We start from the raw sequence: 27,693 nt of genomic DNA on the forward strand, positions 1-27,693 counted from the left end.
TTTTAGCCCCCAAAGGGTGGGGGGTGGGGAAGGGGGAAAAAAGTCACTTAGGAAGAAAATAGCCATATTCTCACAGTTTGAGACCTCTGGATCAAATTGTCTCTAAGCTGCCTCCCAGCTCAAGTATTCTCCCTTCTAGGTGGACAAATTAGTATTTCAGTCGGGCTCTCCTTTTATTCTGTTTTAAAGACAACATTTTTTTTTCTCTGCTCCAGTTGATCAGTCCCCGAATGGCCATGTTCTCATTAGCATTTTATTTAAGAAAACGATGACATTTCATGGTTTATTGATAGTTAACCATCACAGAGGACCTGAGTATGTCCTATCTCCTTCAGCTAGGGGGCCTCTCTCTTGCCAAAACCTGACTTCCCTTCTCTCCAGAAGAATAAAAAGGCAGACACTTCGAGGTTCTTAGTAATGACAATACGTGGAAATATGCTTCTCTGAAGAATGAATCAACCAACCACACATAACCACCCACTCATTTAGACACTTCAAGCTGATACATAAATATCTACTCTGCAGAGAATGACTATGGGCTCTTTCATTGGTGACGTGTGGGAGTGGACTTTGATGCTAATTCATGTCGATTTGGAGACCTGGTAATATTTTATCTTGGCCATTGAAGAATCCTATTTGAAACTGCCCCATTAAGACTCGCAGAGCCACGCCTTGTCCTCACACCTCCCACCCCCCACCTCCCGCCTCCCACCTCCCACTGCTGCCCCCACGGTGAGTCTGTGCTGTATTTTCACCTCTCAGGTGATCTGTAGGGGCCTCCGTTTTCCCTCATTCTGGGCTTCTTACCATCTCATTACAGGTAGCCTGCATTATTCGGAACTCTTCTGCACATCTCTATTTATATCTTGCTTGTCAGAAGCTTGGAGGAAAGTTCTCTTCCGTGGCTCATCTTTCCCCCGATAAGAGAAATAGAGACCACGCTTAACATTCATGCTGTCTTCCCTTGTGTGACCCACAGACTCACAAACCTCGGAGCTCGAATAACTGTCCCTGTATTTCAAATGGGAGAGTTGACAAAGGCAAATTTATTTCACAGACTCTTGTGTGGTCCAGAGAGGGTGAATCCTGGCACGTTGTAGCTCATGGTAATTGCTCTCCCGCCCATTTTTTTCTTCATTCATAAATACTGAGATTTTCTTTGGCTGGATATTTATGAGAGAGTTTAGGCCAGTAAGGTTTCCTCTTTAAGCAAGAGCTTTATGGAAGATATACCGTTGGGGAGAGAGGCAGCCTCAGAACCTAACTGCTCTCAGAGGCTGAGCTGACCTCGTCCACCCCCCCACCCCCTGCCATGGTAATGCACAGCTCGGAATTGTGTGCTCCTGTCTTCCAGCCTCTTGGGCACATTCCAGGGGACTGTGTGCTGGGATCTTCAAAGGGCTGGGGGAGTGTATTACCATTTTTCTTCTTGAGTTTCAGCTTGTGTTTACTTGAAGGTAAGGCCAATCCTGGCATCAGTTTCTCTATTTTCCCCCCCTGGAGCAAAATGCAGTGCCCTTACAAAGCAATAGTGCAGGGACCCTGTCAGCTTGCATGCGCTAACACTTTATTATCTAATGATCTAATATGCAACAAGGCAAAGTGCCGGTGCTCATCATTCTGACATAGAATGCCGGGAGAAGTGACTAAATTACTTTATGTACCATTAGCGCTAGCAGCTATGGTGAACTCACCGGCAGCATTTATGCAAATGCCTGTGAATACACTCCACTGGCTTTGTCAGGGAGCCGGCTGACAAGCAGTTTAAATGCTCATTTTTTTTTTTTTTTTTAGAGGACATTTTTTTTTTTTTTTAATTTTGGCATGAATGTGTTTTTCCCTCTTTCTCCTGCCATCTCTCCCCTTTGCACTTTTGGGGGATTTGCTTCCTTCATGATCACCAGGGAAATCTGAACAGGTCTGGGGGCTCCACCAGTACCCTTTCTGGGAGTGTGGTTAAGGCTTCCATCTGGTGTTCTTCAGATTTAGGGCTTTTAAAAATTATTATGCATTTGTACCACCTTCATATATTTTTGAAAAATCAATGGAACTATATTAATCAGGAGTTTTTAGAAGACGAACATTTTAATGGTCATGAGGACTTAGTTTCTTGGCTCAAATGCAGATGTTTTGAAACACCCCTGCTTCTTAAAATGGCAAGTGATTGAAATGTAGTTTTGTGGACATCAGATACAAATGAATTAAATCTCCCACGTAATTACAAAGATTGAAATGTGAAGTATAATTGTGCCAGGATCCCAAAATAAAACAAAAGTGGGATTTGGTCAAACTAAAAATCCTTTGTAGAAGAAAAAAAAAAAAAAAAGAGTGGTGTTAGAATCACGGGGCCCATCTCCTTGCTGTAATTACAGCGTTAGAGAAAGAGAATCCGATTTTCACCACCACTAGTTAGTTCTGACCTTTCCATTGTAGTGTCTCCGTCCAGCTGTCCCTGACAATATGGTGTTTTTCTTGCTCTTTGGCATTTGACCTCCTTTAATCCTTTTGCTCTAGACGGAGCAGTTTTTGCTTCTGTTGGTTGCCCCTGGGTATCCAGCCCCGTTGACTCCTGTGCCCAGCTGCACTTAAATTTGTTGTTTTATGGACATGTGGAGAAAGACGGTTCAGGCTTGGGGAGATTACTCCAAATTGAGAGACAGCGTGGAGCTGCCAAAGAAACGAGAGGCCCTCTCTTTCCCCCTCTGTGTAATGAGGCCCCTAAGAAATGGCTAAAGAATGTCCGGTGGATCCAATAGGAGGAGGATCAGCTGTCTGACGGGAGAGCTGGATTCCAGTCTCGACTCTGCCATTCACTAGCTGTGTGTCTCTGGGAAGGTCACTCTGTTTCTGTGGCCTCAGTTTTGTATATTTTCTCAGAGCTGGGAGGGGCCATCTCTAGACTTTTCAGCATATACTATTTTTCGCTGTTGCTCTGAACTGAAGTCATTGACCCAGGCCTTCCTTCATCTTGTACCTCCTGAGATATCTTTGGAGAATCAAGTTTTTAGGAGAACAGAGAAATCCACTGGGAGTTTCTAGTGCATTCCTTTCTTGGGAGCACTGGCCAAGGAGTAAGGCATCCATAAGGTGGACTTCAGACCATTCTTCCCTACATTCCTTCATACTAAGCATCCGCTACCTGCCAGATGGCAGGCTAGGTGCAGGAGCATGGACAGATAGAGTCCTGTCTTCACAGAATGTATATAAATAGAGAAGAAAGATGCTCAACACACTTTACACCTAACTCATTGAAGTTGTGATAAAAGGACCATTAAGGGAGTGGAGTTGGGAATGAGATGTCAGGAGAGCCTTCTTCAGGAAATTCCATGTATACTATAAGCTAAAAGATGAGTAAATTTTCACCTGGCAAAGGACACAGAAACAGATTTCCAGGCAGATGGAACAGCATGTGCAAAGGCTCCTTTGCTAAGCTGAGTTCAAGGAAACAGAAGGAAACTGTGATGGTTCCTGTTGCTCCAGCTGCTGGGAGTAGGTGGAGTCAAGGCTGGGGAAGCTGAAGAGGGGTCAGATCACGCCAGCTCGTGTGGATCCTCAGCCGTGGTCGGTGGCAGTTGTGAAATGATGCAAAGGCCAGGCAGGGCTTTTAAGAGCTCAGTGTCAATTACATGGTCTCCTAGTGTGTTGTGAAAACCCAGGGCGAGATTGCTCTGAGTGGCTTATTACCTTGCCCTTCCCTGCCGACCTTTGGCAGCTCACCAGGGGTGTCGGCTGTGTCCTGGAGCTGCCCCCCCACCCGCCATCACTTCTTATTCTATTAATAGTGCATGTGTTCAAAATAAGAAGAAAGCCCAACATTTGGAGAGTTCTTTTTTTCCAGATGGTTTTGGCTTATTGATTTGCTTTTATCATAAGTAGCTTAGGGAGAGTTTACCTATTGAATTTTTTTTTCACATGTAGAGACTTACCTTTGTAAGGCCTTTAGAATGGAGGGCTACTCTGTTATTTGACCTATGAAATAGGTATATTACTTGTCTAACCCCAACACCATGCAAATTGGATGAGTGAAAATAAACTCAACAACAAAGAGAAACAGACTGCCCCAAGTCTCTCCCTTCCCTCCCACCAGAGTCCGTGGCAGAGTCACAGGTCATGCTGAGTGAAGAGGCACCGAAGTAAAGACAAGGCATGTAAAACGTGCCCTCATTTTCCAGGGAAGGAAACTGAGGCCTGGGGACGGCACGTGACTCGCTCACCCTCACGTGGTTAGTTTCAGTCCAAATCCCTTTAGAACTCTGCGCTTGCCCAGGGCGTGCTGGCCTGCAAGTGTGAGTTTCAGGGGTTGCACAGATGTTGGAGGATGTGGGGTCCACCCCTGATGCCTTTCCAATTCCACTTGGCCCAGGCTTGCAGGGGTCTCTTGGGATTTCAAAGATCATGAGAAGAATTTCAACTCTCTCCAACTTCCTGACGGAAAGGCACCTTCAAGACACCAGAGCAGAGGATGAATGACTCAGAGCGTTACACTCGGACAATGGCCCTTTATGGGACTGGTTTTGGTGCAGAACTCCAGCCAGGCCCACTTAGGCAAGAGTTATTTTGGTGAAGAGTCCAGATGAGCAGAAAAATACGGGCGTCATCTTTTTTATGGAGGGTGGCAAAAAGCAGGACAGGTGCTTTTTAGTTCCTTGAAAAAGCAGGACAGATGCAAGAACAGAACATTGGGGTTAAGAATATCCAGATGTGTCATAAAATAGAGGGCAGAGGCCCCAGATTTTCAAGCATCACAACAGGCCTTTTTCTTTGAGCGATGGGTGGGGAAGGTGTCTTTCGTCTTCCCTTGCAATAGAAGGGACCTGGCAACATGTTAAGATAACAAACAAGGATGTAAGCGAAGACTGATTTTCAAAGTGTCCCCTGAGTAATCCGAAAAGCAGGTAACCCCACAGATCCTAGCACTGGGCAGGGGGACTTGATAGCCAGCAAGCTCTCAGCATCAGGCAGATTAGAGTCCATGAGCCAGAGGTCACTGCCAAGCAGGTGATCTACTTTATCTCTATGTGAATATGACACCACCAATAGCATTGCTGACCAAGGAGAAATAGGGCTCAGACTTTGCTGCCCTGCTTAAGAGTGACCAGGCCCAGGAAGTGATAGGTATTCTTTTTTCTTCTTATTGCTGTCATTGTTATTTTTGGACTTTTATCAGCTAACATTTAGGGAGCATCCACTGTGGGCCAGCACTGCAGTAATCATCTTATTTCTAGCATCTTGTCAAATCCTCCAACAAATCTGAACAGTGAAAAATCATTATCCCCATTTTACAGATGAGAAAACTGGGGTTTAGAGAGGTCAGTAACTTCCCCAGAGCCACAGTTAGGGTTGGACCTAGGACTCAACCCCGGGTCTCATTAGCCGCAGAGCTGTGTGTGATAGTGGTACTAAGAACAATGGCAATAAACACGCCCCAAGTCCCCTAAGTCCTGGCTCTGCTGGGCACATAGCGCTGTGGGGCACATAGCGCTGTGGGGACCCTCCTGTAAAGATAAGGAAAGATTAAGTAACTTGCCCAGAATTTCATAGCAAAGAAGTTGTAGGAGCTAGGATTCAAACCCAGAGAGCCTGACTTGGCAGTCTGTGGTTTCAACTGCCTGCTCTATCCATTATGCCAATATCCTTTCCATCTCATATCTTGCTGTTATTATTTTTTTCTCAATACGGGTAAGGCAGTTATGCTGGAATCTTAAATAGGCCTTTCAAAAGTTAGCCCAGACATGCCTTTTTTTTTTTAATTTTTAAACAGGCATATTGTATATGTTATCTTAGAGTTCATTTTCCTTCAGTAGCCTATTTTTTTTTTCTCATGGGTATGGTCAAATCAAGAAAATGCTAGTTTTTTTGGCTCACCAGTATGTTTTCTGTGGGCCTGGCAAGATAAGGGGGAGACTGGGACTATTTTATTTATTTGCAAGGATGTTCTAACTCATCTCTGTAGAAATCATTTGTTGACCATATGGATACCCTGGCACATACGCAAGGTAGAGAAAAAGGAGACCATGAGAAAAGTGTGGGATTGGGAGTGAGATGCCTGTTAGGACACTAAGAGTTGCTTTGTTAGGGTACCAAAGGGTAACTAAACCTCAGGCCACAAAGACTATGGGAAATGGAGAGGGATCTGGGGAGGCAGTTTTCCCAAATGAATTTCTTGACAAACCTGTCAACTGTGGGACACTTCCAGCATTTGGTATTTTGTGTGACCTAATAAATGCGTGAACCACACTTATTTTCATAAGCACATAGTGTCGGGTGGGGGTGGGGAGAAAGAATGGTTCTTTCTCCTTATATTTTGGAGCAACATGATTAAGCCTGATTTTTTTGTCTTTTATTTGGTCACAAAAGTGTCATAATTCCAATGGTGTTTTTCTGCATAATTGATTACCCCCAACCAAGGGCCTCTTCCTACTTACTTTCTGCTTACTTGAGAATATCAGAGGAGTCAAATGATATGAATATGCAAATGAGAGCTTCTCTGTACTGGTCATAAGTCTTCTTAAGATGAGATATTTAGGGGCAGTGACCAGGAGTGGGTTTGAAATGTTTTTTTGTTTAAACATTTTCAGTTATTCACACATAAATAAGTAAAAAACAGAGCGCTGTCCCTACCTTGTCACATGACCTCCACTGTGTGCTATGATGTCTTTGGGCCTCGATTTCCTCATCTATCAAGTGGGATTAGGGACAGGGGGCTTGAATCCAGCTGATTTCCTGAGCTGCTATGCACACATTGCCTTGGTGAGTGGCCACCAAAATCTCAAGGTGACAGTCATTCTACAGGACAGATCTGAGGTCACCTTCCCTTTACCTTGGTCATTCTTGGTCAATAGAGGGTTTCAGGAGGCCTGGAAAAGCCACAGGACACACCTAGCCTTCTTCTCTCTGAATTTATCCAGTCGAGATGGTGTAGTGTTGAATTTGCTTGATGGTTAGCAGTGAGCTTTTAGACCAGGTTTCCAATGCAGTATATGAGATAATTTTAGGTGAAAGGGGGGAAATGTTATTTTTTTTTAAATAATTATGTCTGTCTTAATGCAGAAGCAAAAAATAAAAAAAACCCCAAAAACCCAAAGTACTCCAAAGCTGTGATCTCACAGCTCTTATTGCTTCAGACAAGAATGAGTTGAAAGAAAAAGTAAGTCAATCTAAACCAAAATAGCAACTATAATGCTAATTAAGTCATAGAGTAAGTTGTAGGAGATGGAGCAAAATCAGGACTGAAGTTTGGGAAACACGGTTTTAAAGGGCTTAAGGGTTGGGGGAAGTAATAATTCTTTCGTGTCATCAGGAAACAGTGTAGGACCCTGGGAAACTTTTTTTTTGTTTTTACGAGTCAAATATTGTTTTTTAATAGAAAACCTTTTTAGCTCAGTTTACCATGAGAATAGACTTAATGTCCTCATAGGATTTTAAAAATCAAAACCTCTCCCAAGCTGTTCACTCTGTTTTTATTTTTAAACAAGTAGTGTCTGCATGTCAGAGAGCAGAAATTAGTGTGGAAAGAAGGATTTGAGTCAAGGGAGAGAATCAGCCAGAGTCCACCCAGGCAGCGCATTATGATAATATATACGGAACCAGCTGGACACTGAGCTAAGCTGACATTGTGTTGTCAGGGGCAGAATCGCTCATCAATTTCCAAGATAGGATTTGAGTTCAAATGACAGAAAGAGCAGCAACTGTGTTGAAACTGATGCTTGGGGGAGGGGAGGGGCAGGCAGGAACCAGCCAGGCCTAAAGACAGGAAGTGCTGGTACCTCCGGAAGGGGGTGGCTCTGTTTTCTCATCTGGCTGCTACCCTTCCTTCTAACCTTAACATCTGTCAGCAAGATCCACCTGGGCCCTTGCATGATTAGAGCCCAGTGCAGGGGCAGCTTATTGCTGTTAATTTTAACCCCTAAGAGAAGGAAGTGCCTGCTGCTGGAAGGGGGACCAGATCAGCCTGGGAACCTGGATTCTGCACAGCCACTGTCTGATCCACTGAGGAGGCCCAGTGTGGGTGTAGTGGCCGATAATAACCACTGGAAGACATCTCACCTTTTTTTCTTTTTAAGCTAGTCTGCTTAGTGCCTTGATATCTTAACAACACTGATGATTCTTCTTTAGCTCGTTTGCTTATTCATTCAGCATCCAGTCACTCATCTACTCACATTTATATATTGCTAGGCTACCTTTTCTATTGGACAACAGGGATGCAAGGCTGAACAAGGCAGGCACAGTTGTTGACATTACGAGGCATAGAGTCATCTGTGTGCCTATTTATGTGGCAATGTTAATCAAATGATGGCACATCGAATTACTTAAATTGAAAGGATGGGAAGCACAATACAGAACTACAGACTGCTAAGAGAGCTTTACACGGAGCCACGCCTGAAGAATCAAGGACACTTAAAATAAGAACTAGTAGGGCGTGCCCGTCGTAGCGCAGCAGAAACAAATCCGACTAGGAACCATGAGGTTGCGGGTTTGATCCCTGGCCTCGCTTAGTGGGTTAAGGATCCGGAGTTGCTGTGCGCTGTGGTGTAGGTCACAGATGCGGCTCACATCTGGCGTTGCTGTGGCTGTGTTGTAGGCCAGCAGCTGCAGCTCCCATTTGACCCCTAGCCTGGGAAGCCTCCACATGCCACAGGTGCAGCCCTAAAAAGCCAAAAGTCAAAAATAAATAAATAAAATAAAATAAAATAAAATAAGGACGAGTAGCATTTGATCAAGCAAGGAGGAAGGAGCATTTTAAGCAGAGGGGAGAAAAAGCATGTCCAAAATTCCATGTGGGATCAAAATCTTAGGAGCATGGGGGAGAGCTGCTTGGAATGTGGTTTAGGTCTGAGATCCATTTTTGAGAAAATAGATTTGGAAATTTTCATAGGTTGCTTTTTCTTTTGACCTGGAGAAGTGGGTCCAATGTATTTTCGTAATCACAGGCTAACAGAATTTTTGGCTCGGTAAAATGCTAGCTTTTAGACCGGTATTTTGAGTGATAGTGATTTAGCTGTTATGATAGCAGCCTTTGAGCATTTACAGCCCATTTGGTTTAACTGCTGAGCACTTTGTATCCTCTCTCTTAATGCCTGTCACCACCATAGGAGGGCGCTACTATTATTCTCTTTATTTAGCAAATGAGGCCATCTTGCAAAAACTTGGTTGTGGCCAAAAAAAAAAAAGTCAGATTTTTGTATCTGCAACATTTGGACCTCCAAGGAGCTGACACAGGCGGCCGTCACCACTGTTCTTTCCCACTCTTTAGTCTTTGCCGATTCCCTCACGTTGGACTTGAGGGATGGAGAGAAATTCTCCTGCCATTTGATCATGTAATACAATTCCTGCTTCAATTGAAGCAAATTGACGACGTTACTCAAAGGCAAATTGAAAAGCCAGATCTGTGCCGAATCCCCAGGGTACGCTAGTTGGCATGTGCAGTGATATATGGGAAGGTGCTTTTCTGGGTTAAGATAAAAAATCCTGGTATCACGTCACGCTATCGGGGACCCCATCTCACTCTCCCTGTGCCAGGCTTGCAACTTGAAATACTCAGTGGACAGAAATGAAACTTTATAGAAATTAGGTGATCATCATCCTTATCAGATGAATATGATGCCATCAGCATGATTCTAGCATCCTCAGAGGAAAAAAAAAAAAAAAAAAGAGAGATTTACCTGGAGAGGAGCAAGACAAAGTCCAAGGCATGGATTATAGGACTTTTCTGCCAGGCTGCCTTGGGCAGATTGGCTGGGAGATGACCTAGTAATTAAAATCCTGCTTAAACGTATGCTGCTGGTCAGTCATAACGAAGCCACCGACATGGGAAACCAGACGGTAACCAGAGAAGGAGAAGAAAAGTGAAACACAAAAGTAATACTGTCGAGCCCACAGGGTGCAGAAATAGAACTAAATTGGCCGAATGCTTATCTGACCACTAAGCATGAAAGCGGAACCCAAGGACTACTATATTTTTATCCCAATCTGTGAAATTAATATTTTATGTGTGAACATATGTTCCTGTGTTGCTGGCTTATTTAATTGACAGTTGCAATCAGCAGGATGCCAGTTGTTCAAACCTACTTTCTTCGCCCTTAGTTCTGGGGTGACGTGAATCAGGAGAACTTGGGGAATAGAGGCATGGACAGTGCCAGGTTTGGGGCTTCTTCTCAACATATCCGTTTCTTTCGTCCACCTTGAGGCGCAGCAATAACCATGCCCAAAGACATAAAAATAGCAGTAGACTCTGGCTGTTATTTAGAAGAATGATTCAAATTAATGTAGTTGATACAAATAGAGAACTTTCATTCTTCATTAAACTTTGGCTACTTATCTTTTGAGCACAGTTGGGAAGGCAGTAGGTACTGAGCACCTACTATGTGCTGGCCTGGAGACAGATGCTTTTAGGTTACTATGGATGGGACAGTGGATGATGGAAATGTGTCCCAGCAATTCTGGTGTGTTTTGTGATTTCTTAGTAGAAGAGAAAAGATAGTTTGCTCATTCTTTGCTCAACTCTTCTGGCTGAATCACCAAGCCAGCTGGGCTCTTCCAGTAACTATTATGTGCAACAAATCTATAAAGTCAGACCTCAGATTCCTCTACCTCTCAACTTTGGCCGAATCCTAGCAACTTTCCTAGTTTGGTTTAGCCAAAGCCTGCAGAATCCAATCCTTGTTGCTCAAAGGAGAAAACAAAGGTTGAGGAAAATGTTAATAAGGCACTGTTTTAGGATAACCTTTGTAACCAGTAAACTTTTATTGTTTTCTTTATATGTGTAAAATTCTGTCATGAACACCACTGAGATGGATAATGTCCAGACTGAAGATGAAATATAAGTGGAGCTACTTTCCAGTTTAAAAATATAAGTTCTTAGAGCACTGCTGTCACTTATATTCGATGTTCAGTCTGTGTGTTTGGCCGTCCAACTTACAACAATAGACGAGCATCTAAGCCTTGAAGTTCGGCAGTGTTTTCAGTGTTCCTGTGTTTAAATTGGCACCTGTAGTATTATATTAGGATGCCGGTTTTTGAACTTGGAAACAGAAGAAGGTAAAGAGAGATTTTACTATAATTCATATGTGGGCCTGAGTCTTAGGGGGAAAATAACTTTACTTGGAAATAGAGTAGTAATATTCTGCAAAGTTAATAAATATCCGCCCTCTATCTTGGGAATAAGGAATTTCACAACTAAGATTTTTACGGGACTTTGGCTGTGTTTACGTGATTGAAGTGAATATTTTCGCCAAACCGAGAAGCAATTTCAGACAAATCCCATAACCGAAGGGTAGTTGGGGTGTTTTAAATATCTGACTTTATCAACCTGTGTGGAGTCTCCAAGGCTCAAGTTCAAGTGTTTCTCCAAGATTCAGTTACCTCATCTATAAAGTGGAATTTAAAATAACATCTCCTTGCCTCCACTTGGAATTGACACTAAGAATAATTGAGGTAATGTATGGGTAACCCCTTTGAAAACTTAACAGGGTTAGTTAATTGTCAGGTAATGGTTAAGTGCAGAGGACTGTCTATCCAGTTAGTGAATGGAGGAGGTCCCTGCCTTGAAGGGCTGTGTGGACTTTGGGTTGATTTGCATATGTGTATACATGCCTGGTTGTACACACACACACACACATATATCAAAATAAAAGTTCAAGGAAAAGTGCAGCAAGTAACCAATGAATGGGACAGATGTGAAGGATTTCACTGAAGGGTTATTGTTTTGAGGACTGGCTTAGAAACAATTTCCCAGGGAAGACCAGTCTTTTGGCAAAATACCATTTCAGTCGAAGTGAGTGGTATGACCTTCTTGAAAGAGAAATGGTGGAAATATGCAAAGCCTATTTGGAGACTGAATTTAGCGAGCCTGGCATCATGATCTTATATGCTTTTTCCCCATCTTCCTCCTTCTCCTGCAACTCATTTTCTTCATTCTGTTTCACATGCATTTATTGCTTCCTCTGTGCTGAGCTCTGTACACATAGATTAACTCAGTGAAACCTCACAGCAGTGGCATGAGATAGGTTCTCTGATCTCCCATCTGAGTGGTAGAAACTGAGGCTTAAAGAAGGTGAAGGAAGTTGCCCAGAATGATAAGTGGAGAAGCTGGAAATGAGCTCAGACCTCTTGCATCTGGAGCCAGTGGTCCTAACTGCCGCGGAGTCTTTCCTCTGGTTTAGGAGACGTGGGGAATGATGTTGGAAGGGGAGAGCCAGCCAGATCCGTAAGGGTGGACTTGATCCTGTAGACTAAGGGGAAGCAACAGAAAGCTTCTAGGCGGGGCAGTATCGCTTTGAAAGTGGGCCTCAGAGGACGCTTAGGGTTTTGGTGTGTCAACATGACTTAGAACAAAATTGATGACTTCATAGTAGAAACGAATCACAAACAGGCAGTTTTGAGTACTTGCTCTTTGCAGTCCAGCTAGAACAGCCTAGACCCCAAAGAATAATTTTGGAGGAAGCTGAGTCAGTCTAACATGGAGGTCCAATGAAAGTGGAGTTCCCACTCTTCTCTGCTCCTCTGTCTGGATAAGGTTGATGATGCACATCCCGGTGCTGTGACGTCACTGATCATCACCACGGAAACATCTGTGCTCTAACAAACATGGGAGTGCAGCATCACCGAATCTGTCAGGGAGGAGAGGAAACTGGCTCAAAATGATAAGATTCTCATAAAAGTTCACTCAAATACATTAACAGTAGCAGCCTCGATCATGGAGAGAAATGTAAGCTGTACCGTTCTGAAAAGCACAGAGCAGGGGCTGTGTATTACTTAAGGTTAGGCAAGGTTGCTTTCGAGATGCTGCTCACATTCAAGACACAGTTTCCTTAAAAAGTCACTCTCTATGCTGTCTTGCGTGATGATGGTAGAAATCCTTCAGGAGCACAGAACTTGTCTCCCAAACTGCTTACAGAAAATCTTCTGCATAGCAGAGAAGGCTAACTGGGGACCCCTTTGTTGTTCTGGGAGAGGGCTTGAACAATCGGAAGCAGAAATGACAGGGGATGCGGTTTGTGTTTATTGTTTGATGAGTCAGTGGCAGCATTAGTCGTATAGTTACAAAAATTGATAGCTAAAAGATGACACTTAGCCCTCCTAAGTATTTATACAAGTGCGCACTGATGCATCAGATCATGGACTGAATCCAGCTCTAAGTCATATTTAGGTTTGGTTTGCGTGGTGCTTAAAGAAACAATGTATTTATTGCTTTATAATTAAAGATAAAGATTTTTTATATGAAAATATGAATGTACACATTCGCTTAATATTCTGAAGAGCTGGTGGTGCCAGTAATGTTCCCACATTCTCAAATGGCACCAATTAGATTAAACTGAGAGGTAATGTTCCCTGAGAAGCAGAGTAGGAGATACACTCTACAGTTGGCCACACTCCCCGCCTCTCCCATTGTGTCGCCCCTAGACCATTTTTTTTTTTTACTTACCCTTCTGCCTGGCCCTGTGAGTTCTTGATTTTGTGATCACTGTTAGAGAGATTAGAGCTGAATAGTTCGTAGCACAGTTCCTGGCCTAAGGAGGGCCCCTGTAAATGGTAGCTCTAATGATTCTCTGTCCATTACAGGCTCAGTTATTTACACTTGAACATAGATCAGCGCTGTCCCATAGAACTTCCTGTGGTGATGGAAATGTCCTGTCTCCTTACTGTCCTGTATGATAGGCCCTAGTCATAAGTCACAGGTAGCTATTGACCACTTGAAATGTGGCTAGTATAACCAAGAAAATTACTTCTATTTTTATTTAATTTTTTTAATGAAAAAAAATTAAATGACAACAGCTACATATGGCCAGTGGCTACCCTATTGGGCAAAAGAGATTTAACGAATGGGGTTGAACATCTAGTGAAGTGTTCTTGTTTAGGAGAAAATGTGGAGGAGAGATACTAGGGCTGTATGTGTGAGCATGTTCATTTTGGAAGCGGTGACTTATAGTGGGCTTCCTCAGGCTAGCTTCACTTGCTCCCAGAAAGAGGATCACCTCTTTTCACCTGACTAGAATTCTTGTCAATTTAAGGAGCCAAATACATATGTTCTATGAGACGTTGTATGTACATTCATAGCAATAAGCCTAAGTCATCTTAAGCTTGAGTGGGAAGTTTCGCTGCTCTCTGCCCCTTGACTGTCCACTTAAGGGTGCTATGTAAATATAACAATCAGACCTAGTGGAGAAAAGCCTACATTTTTGATGAGCAGCTCGCCTCTGCCATTTATGATGGCATAGAGCCAGGAGCTAGAGTTACCAAGGGAACTGTATAGAAAGCCAACAGGGCCCTGCTTGATTGCTGGTGGGGTCCTGTCTTCTGAGGGCTGGGGCTCCATGGGCTGCTGGCTTTTGTGTTTCCCTCCCAACCATATATCCAGCACATCCAACGACCCAGCACATGGCCATAACCCAGCCACAAAGTACAATTCTTATAGATCCCTCTTATTTGTTCATTTGCACTGGGGTTTGCTTCCCCGAGCCCAGCAGCCAGAGCCCTCCTCTTTCCCTGTCACAGGATTGGAAACCCCAGAACCGTCTCCCAGGCTCAGGCCCCTTGGCAATTTACTGGCCTCTGTCCTGCAACTTGCCCCAAGCCAGCTTTTCCAGCTGAGAAATGAGGAACTTCCTTGCTTCTGAGGATGCATGCATAGGAGCGCAAAACAAGCCTCAACCTGTTTCATTGAAGAGGGAGTTCGAGATACAAACCCCCTCCCCCCAAAAAAGACTCCTTAAAAACATAGAAAATCTAATCAGCATAATAGAAATGGCTGCTATAGCTAATGTTATCAAACAGTGACTAATACCAATCCCCTTGTAAGGAGAGTAAGAACCCAACATACATGAATATATTCTGCTTGGATCATTCATCCAGTTGGAATTACATGTCATCTGTTCTTATAGTCAGAATCTGCAGAAAGGATACAGGTCTTCCTTTTCCATCTTTAACTGCAAACATCAATGTAAACTCCTATTTGGACAGTGAATCGAGGAAGTCCTAGAATTCAGTAGGAGGAGTGAGACAAAGCCCTCTTACAAAAGTGATTCTACATACTTTTAAATTCCTTCTTAGGAAATTTGTTTTTGCAAAAAGCATGTTTTCTACAAAAAGACCAAGCTGATATCAACTGAAACTAACTAGTGACAGGTTAAATCTCTGCACATATTTCTGTTTTTAATGGGGAATTTTGTCCAGCTCCCAGACACAAGGAGGCTAAAAATTCATATTCAGATAAGGAAAGGCAAACCTTGGAGAACAGATGGAGCAGAGTTCAGCATAAAGGTTTAATCCTATCAGGCCGATTCCTGTATGACCATCTGGATAATCCGGCACACACATTCAAGGCCTGTTAAAAATACGGCTCCAGCCAAGATTAACGTCACAGATTTTCCACTAGACTTGCTCATATTTGACTTTATGATTTTCCAGGCCCAAGAAGATTGCTTGCAAATAAAGACTTGAGGATTCCGTGAAGAAGCAGTGACATGGTTTTTTTTTTTTAAAACCTAAAAATTGTTTCCTCTTTTCACAATATTGGGTGTCCATTTTTGGAAAGTTATTTGCATTTCTCTTTTTTTCTCAGACTTTCCTATCTAGAACTTTTCAGGATAATCAGGAGGATTGGGCTAAAAATAATTTCGTGTGTGAAAGTTCTCCTCCTCAGGAAGAAAAGAGTTATTTACTATTGTGTAATCAGTGGCAAGTGAATTTACTATTGTTGCAACAAATATCACAATTGGATCCATGAATAATTCATTTTGAGGACGCTCCCACCCTCCACAATAATTTTCTCCATTGCTTTGCAAAGGAGTGGCTGACAATCATAGAACAAGACAAAAAAAAAAAAAAAAAGAAAAAAAGAAAGAAAGAAACTGATGGCATCATTTGCTAGCTGCTCTAGGATTAATATTTTGTACATTTTAATTGTGGATTTGGCAAATCAAACTTGAATTGGTGAGTACATTCTCACTGCTTGGATTTATAAAATTCTGAGCTCCCGAAGTGTTTTTAACAAACAATTTTTGCATATTATGAAACAATGCTGTGTTGCGTGTCATTAAATCAAAAAGCCTTCAGTAAGTCTTTAAAGTGCAATTTAGAAGTTACAGGTACATCAAAATGTCAAGATTTTTCACTGCTAAATTGTTAAATAACTCTGTGCAGTAAACCTGCACAGAGTTCTGGCTCTCAGATAGACAAACTCAGAAATCCAAAAGTGCTTGTCCTGGAATGGTTGGGTTACCAGGTTGTCACACCAGAATTTCTGTCCTTCCCTTGTTCAGATCTGTGTCCCATGAGTGTAGAGGAATTTTGCTCGTTCAGAATAGAATAAGAAATCTGAAGAATAAACAGGAGGTAGATAGCATTTGAGCTGGATCTGACTTTAGCAAAAGGCATTGTTTGGAACTGAGCCGTGGTGCTGTTTATAGACACCTAGATAGCCCTGCTAGGTGAACTCTGCCTTAACATAGATGGATACTGGATCTATGTTTCCTTCTCTCAACTATGAATTTTCCTTTTCTTGTTTTCTCTGAGAGCCATGAATGTTGTCAAAGCAAAGGGCTTTCTTGCCAAATGAAATCACTTTGGAATAAAGGATGCAAAACCCTTGAAAATTTTGATTTTCTCGTTTAATATTTAAGAGGTTTAATTGCATCTGGGGTTGAGAAATACCTAAATCATGGGTTACATTACTCGTCAAGGTGACAAACACACCATCACACACAAACACACATACAGGGGGAGAGAGAGAGAGAGAGAAAGGCTGCTTTGCATCCATAGCACATGTTGTTTTGTTTTTTTCTCCCCCCATGTAATATCTAGACGTGCTAGTGGATGGGGCCGTAAATGCAGACAAGTAACCAAACCAAGCTAAATAAAACCCTTATAAACAATCAAATGCTTAACTTCATGGAGCAATTACTAGAGAAAATAAAGGAAGGCAGAAATAAATCTGGTAACTAAAGTTAAAAGTAAGAGCATAACCATCACAAAGACTGCTTCCTTGTGAGTGAGGAAACAGTCAAATAGGTGTATTCATCTGTTTATTAGCCGATTAGGAGTCTGTGGTGAGGTTAGCATTCTGAAAGTGAAGTTTGTATCCTATGGTCTAGGGTTCAGGTCAGACATAACTGCTACTGGTTTCTAAGGCTTCCAGTTGCCGGGTGGGTGGGTGAGCTCAGAGTAGATCTACCTCCTGTGCGTGGTGAAAATATACAGGGCTAGGCTTCCTGTAGGGTCACACCCTCCGTTTGCCCCCTTTCCTGGCCAGTAGCTACCAGTTGTTAGGATCAAAGAATGCAGGTGTTGCTGCTGAGAGCAGTCAGGAAAGTCATCATTTCACTTAGAAAAAAAAAAAAACCCACAGCAAAAACAATAGTTCCGATTAAACAGGAAGGGCACATTCTGTGCGCTGAGTCCAAGTGGGGGTGCTTTGTGTCCCTATTAGTCTGTGAAACAGGCTTGCTCCCAAGCACGGCCTCACCAAATCAAGTAGATAACAAGGGTGAAAGGCCTGAGATTTTATGAGGTCACAAGTGTCCCAAAGAAATGAGCTGAGCTCATGGGTTTCTCAACATTTTCTGCCAAGTCTCCAGAATTTGGGACAATAACATTAAAGTTAATTCCTCATTTTTGAAAAGATTGCTATTAATATTCATTCCAGGCAAATGAGAACTCCCCCCCCCCCCCCCCCCCGCCAAACATTCTACTTTGTAAATACTGAGGCCAAATCCACCTCTTCAGTAAACTTAGCTATGTTAGCAAGTTGCTGAATTGGCAGTTCCTATGAAAGTTTTGCAATATACTACATGACCTGAAATAGTGAGACTATGGTGTATTCTAGTAGATAAATAAACTCTGGTTAATGGGGAACTGATGCTGACAATAATTATTATAGTAGCAACTAGCATCCTATGTGCCTGGCCCATAGTGAAACAGCAAAACCCAAGTAGGCACTTTGTGAAATTTGTCTGGGGTCTATGAAGTGGGTACCTATATGGGCACTACTGCTTAGAGAGAGTAAATGACTGCTTCAGGGTTGCCCTGTGTGGCAGATGTGGAATTTGACAGCTGGAGCTCTTGCCCGTTTTCAGATGTGCTCATACTCTGATTGTGAAAGTCAGCTTCACACAACTGCATCTTTCTGTCTTTACTCAGAAGCCAGTAAGGGCCGGTGTCGGCATCTTCTCCTCCCCTGTAAGCATTAGTACCTGCTCTGTAGAAATGCTCACGCATAGAGAGTTCTGGTTAATAGAATTCTGGAAAAGGAGGGTTTCCACTTTTTTTTTTTTCATGTACCATGCATAACAGAAATGGAAAATTACCCTGTATACACTTAAGTGGAATGTCAAGATTTAGAATGGGATTTGAACATTTCTAAATCTGTGCCTTTGACCAACAGATTGAGTGTTGCTTCCCCATGGTATTTAAATACAGGAATGGAGAAAAGAGCCAAACAGCACATGACTAAGGAGGTTTCCATAATGGGACATCAGCTGTCACAAAGGCCTCATTTGGGGGATAAGAGATGATAAATGCTACACCTGGGTCATCTGGACAGCTACCCCCAACAAGTGTGGTATTGATCACAGCACAAAGAGATTGCAGAGGCAGAAGTAAGAGCAGCCCCAGGACCCTGCTGATAGCTGCACACACCACTAATTCACCTCAATGGGCAGGCACCTCTGAGCTCAATTAACCCTTATTCCCAAGGCCACCCATAAACCCCGAGGTAAACAGGGCTCTCCTGGCCTTTGCTTTCTCTCAATGAAATAGATCATTTCTATTGGAGGCTGAGGTGTGATTCCAGCTTATAAATTCACCTCACTAATAAAGAGCCTGGTACTTCCAATATGGGTGAGCCAGCCCTCGAATCTTGTAACACTGATTCTGTGAATCAGAAAATTTCCAGCTGCTGAGGCCATCCATGATTTCTTCTGCCTTCCGTGGCCAGTGGAAAGAAATATAAATGCTTTGGAGGTAGGGCCGGTGATAGAATTGTCCCCGGGTGCAATTGTCTGCACACGGAACATTAGTTGTTTAATATGTACTGGAAGCTGAATGATTTCTTTCTTTCACCTTTTTTTTTTCTCTTTTCCTCATTCTTCCCTCTCTTTTCCTTTTCACCACAACCATTGTGCAGAAGCAAATTGGAAATCTGGTAATTAGGCCCTGACTCACAGTGTAGTATTAGCGTCCCGAGCCAAAGTTCAACACCCTGAAATGAAATTTAAACCAATTAATCTGTTAGATTTTTATCGCTTGTCCGTGTTTTCTCAGCAATTCCCCCAGCACGTGGCCTTTGATCAACTCTCATACAAACGCTAAAATGTGTGCCTGCTGCTTGCAAGATGGGAATGACATTAACATGGTACTCAGAAAACAATCAGAGCAGAGGAGCCCTCAAACAGGCAGGGCATAGTAATATTTAATAAAAGCGCACACATAATCTTCAGAATTAGCATTTTGTGCCTTGCAGTACCTTTGGGAGAAGAGCTTTTATTTGTGGAGTGATCATTATTATAACAAAGAAGAGCTACCTAATAATTTCCACTTTAACTCTGCCATGTGCCACGAGCATTTCAGAGCCATTATGCTAAACTGTGGCGGTGTAATCATGCTATTGTCGTAGTTGGAAGGGGGGGAATCTCCTTTACTTGGGTGGCTGATGGGGGTGGGAGGAGAGGTTAAAAAAGAGAAAAGAAAGAAAAACCAACCCAAAGTTTTATTTTTAATGAGATTTAGAACCAGGAATTGGCTTCTGTCCTTGGGGATACCCACAGTGTGAAAATTCATTGGTGAGGGAGAATCTTTTATTAATTAAATCAAGATTTGGCGGGTAAAAGTGGTTTTGTATTCAAATCCACCCCCTTCTCCATTGCATAATATTTTCTTGGAGATAGGATTGTATTGATTATTACACTCCTGGGCTGGATTGAACTCTTTCGTGAATCTGTTCATCTTCAGATTTCACTGAAAACAGCCACTGTGACTGTTAGAAACTATCTTCCCTCTGCATCTCCCTGGATATCTTGAGTGAAAGAAAAACAAGTCCTGGGCAGCTGCAGACTTCCTCTGAGCTCAGAGAAAACATTCCCAAAAAGAAGAGGGAAGGGGAGGCTTAGGGTTTGTTAGCACATCCATCCAGTTTTTTAAAAAATTAGTATCAGTTATTTGCTCTAAAAACTACAACCTGTATCTCTCACAGAATGAGATCCTCTGCTACAATTTATTTTTCATTAAAATGTATTAGCTTATTATGTGCCCATTGGAAAAATTCCAACCATACAGATATAGTTCGTAGGAAATTTAACAGTCTCTCTTCTCTTTCAACCTCATTCTAGTCACCTTCCTTTTTCCTATGGACCTACTGGGGACAGTTGGTGTCTATCCTTCCAGACCTTTGTCTATCACACCTTCTCACACTCATGCATACAGTCTCATTTGTGTCATTTTTTGATTTAATAGGATCATGCTATTCATTATTCTGTAGCTCGCTTTTTTTACTTACTAACAGACTTTGACACCTTTCCACATCAGTTTATAGAATTTTTTTCATCCATTCTAATGACACTCTGTATATCTCATAGTTGTACCATAATTTATTTAACCACTCCCTTATTGGGGGGCACTTAGACTCTTGAACTTTTTAGTGTCAATACTGCAGTGAAATTTGGGTACCAGTAGTTTTAGGCGCATTAGCAAGTAATTCTTGGGCTGCTTTCATTCCAGCAAGTTTGTTAATGACTAGGGTAAAAATGTAAGATGGTGACCTATGAGTTATATCTAAGTCCATGAACTTTTTTTAGCCTACACATTAAAAAAATTGAATTAGTTGCCAGCATTTAAAGATTGAGACATTTCACATAAAATTCTGGGTTCCTGGCTTCTTTCAAAAGATTAGAAGACCAGATCACAGTGGCCTGCATTTATGTGGAGATACCGCAGGCTGGAGCCTTCCCTGTTCAGTCTCAGCAGCCAGCCATCCATCTCATGCTTATTCCGAGACCCTGCGCTACTGTATTAATTTGTGTTTTTTGCCTTGGCCTCTGTGGATCTGTTCCTAACAACTGCTCTTGGGCCTGATCCATTTAGCTAGTCAGTGTTTTCTATATTGCATTCTTGACATTTTAGGGTTTTTCATTTGGCAGACTATCTCATGCATTATTGGGTACTTAGCATCCTTGACTTCCAGGTACTAAATGCTAGTGACATCCTGTTCCCATCCCTCTCTCTCAGTGGGATAACCCATGATTTCTTTTGATTTTCCAATCTTCCCAGTGGAGAGATACAACAGAGCTTCCTCTCAAGACTGCTATGACCCATATTTATAGGAACGCCTTTGGAACCCTTAGAGGTCTCAACTTAGAAAGGGCTGCCTGACTTACTTGTTCTAGGACTGGCATCTAGTTCCTAAGCAGGGATAGTGGATTGTGTTGAGCACAGAGGTAGGATGGATAGAGGGATGTCACTCTTTTCCTTTAGTTTTTCCTCCAAGGCTTTTTTTCTCCCCTCCAAAAATGACTAAGAAGGTGGTATCATATATTCCTTCCTCACCAGGTTTTCTCTAGAACTTTGATGCTCACTTATCTCTGACTAGTGGACATGTTACTTTGTTTCTGGATGGTTGGAAACATTATCACTTTCCATAGGAAATGTTTGAAAGTATACACATGCATCTATACGGATATGTACTTACACGCCTTCTGTATCCTACAAAGAGAAAATGGAAAAGAGAGCTGGGCTCAAGTCCAAAATTGGCAGTTCTTGACCTTGCTATTATAACTTCTTTACTGTAGTAGGGCCTCTCAAAGATACATCAACACCCCCTTTTGCCTCCTTTTTGTGAAATGATGAGAAAGCCGGGAGAAGCCCATATTTAATTAAAGAAATATGCTTGTATGATTAAAGAAATAAAATGTTAAAAAAAAGAAATCCCCAAGCTAATACAAATAATAAACACCAAGATTATTTTTTGGTTTATGAGGGTAATCACAGGGTCAGTGTTTAATGAAACCATTGGTTCTCACACTTTGCTGTCAGGCAGGACTCTTTCAAGACCAATTCAGTTCGCCAGTGTCCTATTCTTCTCAGAAATAGCCAGGGACTCAGTAACACCTTTTCTGTTCCACTCTAGCAATGAAATACTTGCACCAAGTGAGAAATTAAGAACTATGATTTTGAGACATTAACTGGAATGTTTCCAAACTGCTTGTATTTTAAGAATTTTATATAGTTGTTAAATGTAATTTATCTCCCTTATAAACTGTTTGGAATCAGTCACGATACTCTACCCCTGGTTTGGGAGTATTCAGTCATGCATTTCAATATGGTTACTTATAAAGAAAGATTTTAAGAACAAGTCCTATGTCTGGGGCACATTGATCACAATTTTTATGTGTGTTAAAAAACTGGATAAGAATTTTCAAGTTATGAATCATTTACATTTTCTTGATTAATTATTTTGTTTTGGGGAGAAAGTGGAGGAGAGAAAATGCATCTGAACTGCCCAGTTTTACTTGTAAATGCATTGCTGTGATTTCAGCCAACATGAAATGTTTAGTTTGGAGATTTCCAAATTTCTCTGTGCAATTTTATAAGATTAATTTGAATCAAAACCAAGCCCATTCTACTTGTTTGTGTGGTGGCACGTGAGCGATGGTCCCCCCGGGCCGAGCTTAATATTTTCTTTTTCTTCTTGCAAAAGTTAAAGCATGATATTTTGCCAAATTTGACAAAGTCCAATAACTTTTTGCCAGTTCTTTTTTTTTTTTCCCATTAAAATGAACTGGTGCTCTCATTGGCTTCAATACTTGGAAAGTCAGTCCAGGGTACTTAATAAACTTTTTATTAAAGAAGAGGGTCTCATTTTCTCTCCTGACACAGTATCTCCTTTGCTTTAGAATTTTGCTTTGTTCCTGTTCATAAAAGTGATCGTGAAAATAGCAGCATGGCATCATGGAGTTAAAAATCCTTGGTGACACGAAAGTACTCTCTGAGAGATTTCAAAACCTACAATTACATTTATGCCCAGCATTTCTATTGAAGTCACGCCATGCTCATCAGGCAAACCACCTCCAGTCTGCTTGGAATCACAGTACTTGCAAATTATTTCCCATCTCCAAGGGCCATTTATAATGGAAAGAGGAGATAGGAAGTTTTGAAAAAGCCAGTTCTTGGGTTTTATGCCTGGGAATGACAACAAAGCAAAGGTCATGGGACTTTCTGTGGTTCAGCCCTGACTCAGCTATTTGGTTACATAATTCACCCTGATTGACCTGCATACTTTGTGTCTATAAAATGGGATCCATGACATTTATTGAAAGAATCTTAATGATTTTTAATCAGGAGTGTTGCTCCGTTAATATGACAGATAGAATGCATGGAACAAGAATGATGTTCTGCTCCAACCTCCTCTCTTTCTTCCCTTCCCCTTGGACAGCAGTGTTTATCTAAAAATGTATGAGTTTTCTTTTCAGGAGATACATGTAATTACGAAGCAATTTTATAAGATTTCTGGTATGTTCTAAAAAGTCACCTGTTAAAAAAAATCTTCAGCATTTCCTAAATTAAATTTTGCTTTTATGGTTTATTTCATCAGACATCAGGTTTGAAAAAGATTTGGGTAAAATATAGGTATCTTAATAGAAACAATGAAAAGAATGCTTTTAAAAACTGAAATGGCACCCTGAGGGTTCGGGTCCTAATGTGACTAGGAAATGCTGAGATCTTGAGGGACTTTCTGTGCGTGAAAAGATAAAAGATTTTTTTTTCTTTTTCTCAAGTCTCCCATCATTAAAGTTTGGTTCTAACAGCAGACTCCTTCTCTTTTTCATGTGTGTTGAAAAGCAGCTACTCCCTGTATCAAAGCCATCAGCCCGAGTGAAGGATGGACCACGGGAGGTGCGACTGTGATCATCATAGGGGACAATTTCTTTGATGGGTTACAGGTCATATTCGGTACCATGCTGGTCTGGAGTGAGGTAGGTGTTGTCTGAACATTAATATCTAATAGCTTGGTCTAGTTGAGGATACTGTCTACACTTGAATTTCTAATACGAGGTGTAGAATTTAGTGGTGCCACTCTGGGTGGGCCAGCTCCAGGACTCTGCAGGACTCTGGAAACTAGGAAAGATGGGTTGGGTTAACCAGGAGGCATCACTTTCTACTGGAATCACTTCTACCCACTGGCCCATAAGCACCAGGAGAGCTTCTGTTTTGTCATTTATCCTCATGGGCTAGCCATGGTGTGGAGGTGCTAACTGGGAGTTGGAAAGGAGATGCAAAGTCACAAAATATATAGGCAAAGCTCTACTCAAACCTTTAACGAAGTAGTACTCTGTGAGTATTTGTCGATGGCGTCTATGGTAGGCCCATCTTCAAGGAGCACCATTCATGTGACAGTAATAATCCCAGGCGTAGGTGGTTCTCCACTCATTCTATGACTTTTCGTCACAGGGCTTCTTTCAGCCCTAGGAATTGATAACGCTCAGGCATCCCAGTGTGGGACTCCAACCATATGAAAATGACCACATTTTGTTTTTGCATTACTTTCCAAGCACTGTGATTGTTATTTTAACCTTCCAGTTTAGCAGGCTTGTCTGGCAATAATCAACATTAGCTCAAGATTACAAAACATCAAGTTCCCGTCATGGCTCAATGGTTAACAAATCTGACTAGGGACCATGAGGTTGTGGGTTTGATCCCTGGCCTCACTCAGTGGGTTAAGGATCTGGTGTTGCCCTGAGCTGTGTTGAAGGTTGAAGATGCGGCTCAGATCCCATGTTGCTGTGGCTGTGGTGTAGGCTGGTGGCTATAGCTCCAATTGGACCCCTAGCCTGGGAACCTCCAGCCCTAGAAAAGGCAAAAAAAAAAAAAAAAAAAGCTTACAAAACACAAATATCACCATTATATAGAAGCCATGGCAAACTTGCCTTTGCTTTTAACTTTGGAACTTTGATTTCTTAGCCAGCATGCCCAGAGCCCCTTTTCTTTCACCTTCCCAAAATTTAGAGTGAAAGCAATGTTGGGGCTGCCAAATACCGCTGAACTCCTTTATCTCACACACTTCACAAGTGTTATCAAATCGCTCAAGTTTATTGAGACTGACTCTATGTCAGGCACTGTGCTGAACTCTTGACAGAGATCATCTGCACCTTTCCTCTACACCTCGAGGTCAGTATACTCAGTGTGTATCTTTTCCTGGTAGATACGAGGCTGAGAGAGATACAATCACATAACCCAAAAGTAGCCACCCAGAGCTCCTGGAGTGTGAGCGAAGTGTATGTGGTCGCACAAAGAAGTCAGTAGTAGCAGCACTGGAGCTAGAACTCGGATTTTCTATTTGCATTTCTAATTGTCCTCCCCTGACACCACCATTCAGTGCATCCAGATATTTTGATTGTGTTTCCTCTGTAGAGGGGCCAACAAGATAAACAGAAAGTTCAGAGTTGGATGGTTGAGTATGTTTATCTTACCACAGCAGAGCCTGGCCTTCTTTTTAAGCCTTCTCTGTGCACATCCCACTGCCAGTAACCTCTCCAGAAAGCCCCTTGCCCACTTGAGCTGCCGATGCCTTTGTATCTCCCATGCAGCCAACCAGCGATATGCACTTGGCCAAAGAATCACAGCTCCCCTAAAAAGCTGAGTCAGAGGTGGACTTCTCAGTCCACCAAACTCATTGTTGTCTGAGTTGGAATATCCCAGGCATGAAGGTGAGCTGAACTCTCCTGGCTGATTGCACCCCATTCTTTGTTGGAAAAGTTGGGGTATAAAATGAGAAGCAACACAGACAAGGCATATTTTGCTTCAAACCCAGTGTCTTCTTTGCTGCTCGAGGCAGCTATGCTCATGGGGACATCCTTTCCCAGGTTGCCAGGGCTGTGTCTTCACCCCTTTCTAGTCCTCCTTCTGTTGCTTGCCCTGGACTTTGTGGGAGAGGAAGAATAAGTAGAATGTGAATTTCTTACTCTGTGTCACAGCAGTCAAAGTGAGGCATGTGATGTGGGGCTCAGAATCAGCCATATCATTGACTTCTGAGAATAAGTGGGGTCAGTATGACACTTCACACACCTCAGTGGGTGTGAAAGAAGGACTTCAGCACATCAGGAAGTTATTGATTTGTCCCTACGCCTTGTTCCCAGTCAAGGTCTCTCAGTTTCCTCTTGGTTCCCCCGTTTTCTTGCCCTCTTTTGAGAAAAGATAAAGGGGGTTAAATGCTAACTTAAGTTTATCTAAATTGCTTTAAAAGATCTGTTTCCATAAAACACAATCAAAATGAGTCATGAAAAGGAAGATCCACCGAGAACATACCTTTGTCCTCTCTCTGTTCTTCCACTGCCCCTGCCCTGCGCGTACCAGGAGCCCCTCACAATGGATCCTGTGGGGTGTGGGTGGGGTCCCGCTGGGAGGCGAGGGTGGGGGGAACATGCTCCTTCTTTGCCCACCTCCTCCTCCCAAACTGCTCTCATTTGTGGCTGCATCATAAATTGGCTCTGACCCTTCCCTGGTGGAAGCCTGCCGTGTCATAGTTTCCAAAATGTTTTAGCAGATATTCTTTCAAAAATAAATAAATCCCCTGCAGCATTAGGAGCTGGACGTCTGGATGGGAGGCTTTTAATTTGGGCTGTTATCATCATGAGGGTCCTGACAGAAAAATGAGCCTTGCTGAGGTGAACTTTTTGTAAATATTCTCAACTAAGTGTAAATTTAGATCTTCATCCAGGCTATTGGACAGATATAATGTTCTCTCTTTTTTAGTGCAGGGAGAGAATTTGGTACTCTTCCAAATCCCCAAATCCACCGTATACTGCTGAGAAACTTGAGAAACAGCTCACATTGACTAAGGGTTTTCATGTACAGGCAATTTATGGGTATTATTTTCTTCAACCCTCATTCTATGTTAGATACATATAAGTAAGCTGAGTGTCAGAGAGGTTAAGGCATTTGCCAACCATCACACAGACAGATAGTGCTAGAGATGGGATTTGAACTATACTGTATGTTTTTACAAAGGAAATACAAGCCCAAGTTAATGAGAGAGCAAATGGGTAGAACCACGTGAGGGAAGATGAAAAGAAAGCGCAGAGAAAAAAACAAAAAACAAAAAACAAAAACATGCCCTGTATCCAAGTGGTCTGGTAGTAGAAGGAGTAGTCATTGCAGTTCTAAAAGTAGTATAGCTGTTGCCTTTAATTTTGGTAGGAGCCAAAAACTGGAGCGGGGGGGGGGGCATTTATCCAGGCCTCCCCTGGATAGAATCATAGCTTGGTAAAACTGTGAACATTAAAAGATGGTATCTAGGAATGTAGAGTATGACTAGCATCAGCTCACATTCATTGGGCACTTAGTTCTCCCTGCCAGGCACCATGCTAAGTGTTCAGTGTGGCTCTCACGTGAACCTGATTGGAGAAGGATGTTAACCCACACAGTCCAGCTGCAGGGCTCACCTACTTAACTGCCCATGATTTAGCCTAAGCTCATGTTTTTACCCTAGGGTTTTATCATGTGCGACCAGGGAGGTGACCACCACTGCCATTGATGCCTTGTACTAGAGGGTACCTTAGCCTTTACCATCACCTTGCAAGGTGAGGTAGACGTGTTATGTAGAGAATCAGAAGTAAGAGCAGTCCCTTCATTTTCTAGTTGAGTAAGTTCGTGGGTAGAGCCATTGACTTACAGGGAAAATTTATCCTTATGTAGGATTATGCTTTATGT

At 42.3% G+C, this 27,693-nt stretch overlaps 1 protein-coding gene across 13 annotated transcripts in view; it reads left to right on the forward strand.

Annotated features, from left to right (window-relative positions):
- EBF1 (early B-cell factor 1) overlaps positions 1–27,693 on the forward strand; it is a 395,190-nt gene that overhangs the window by 268,465 nt on the left and 99,032 nt on the right. For 8 of the 13 annotated variants that reach the window (XM_021076599.1, XM_021076597.1, XM_021076601.1 and 5 more), the window contains one exon: positions 23,830–23,960. In XM_021076599.1, coding sequence (XP_020932258.1) covers positions 23,830–23,960 — 131 coding nt within the window. Of the gene's footprint in view, positions 1–23,826; positions 23,961–27,693 lie in introns of all 13 variants that reach the window. The other 5 variants (XM_021076598.1, XM_005672579.3, XM_021076602.1 and 2 more) reach the window with 1 other exon arrangement.

The sequence above is a fragment of the Sus scrofa genome, chromosome 16 (assembly GCF_000003025.6).
Source record: "Sus scrofa isolate TJ Tabasco breed Duroc chromosome 16, Sscrofa11.1, whole genome shotgun sequence".
In the NCBI taxonomy this organism is placed as follows: Eukaryota; Metazoa; Chordata; class Mammalia; order Artiodactyla; family Suidae; genus Sus; species Sus scrofa.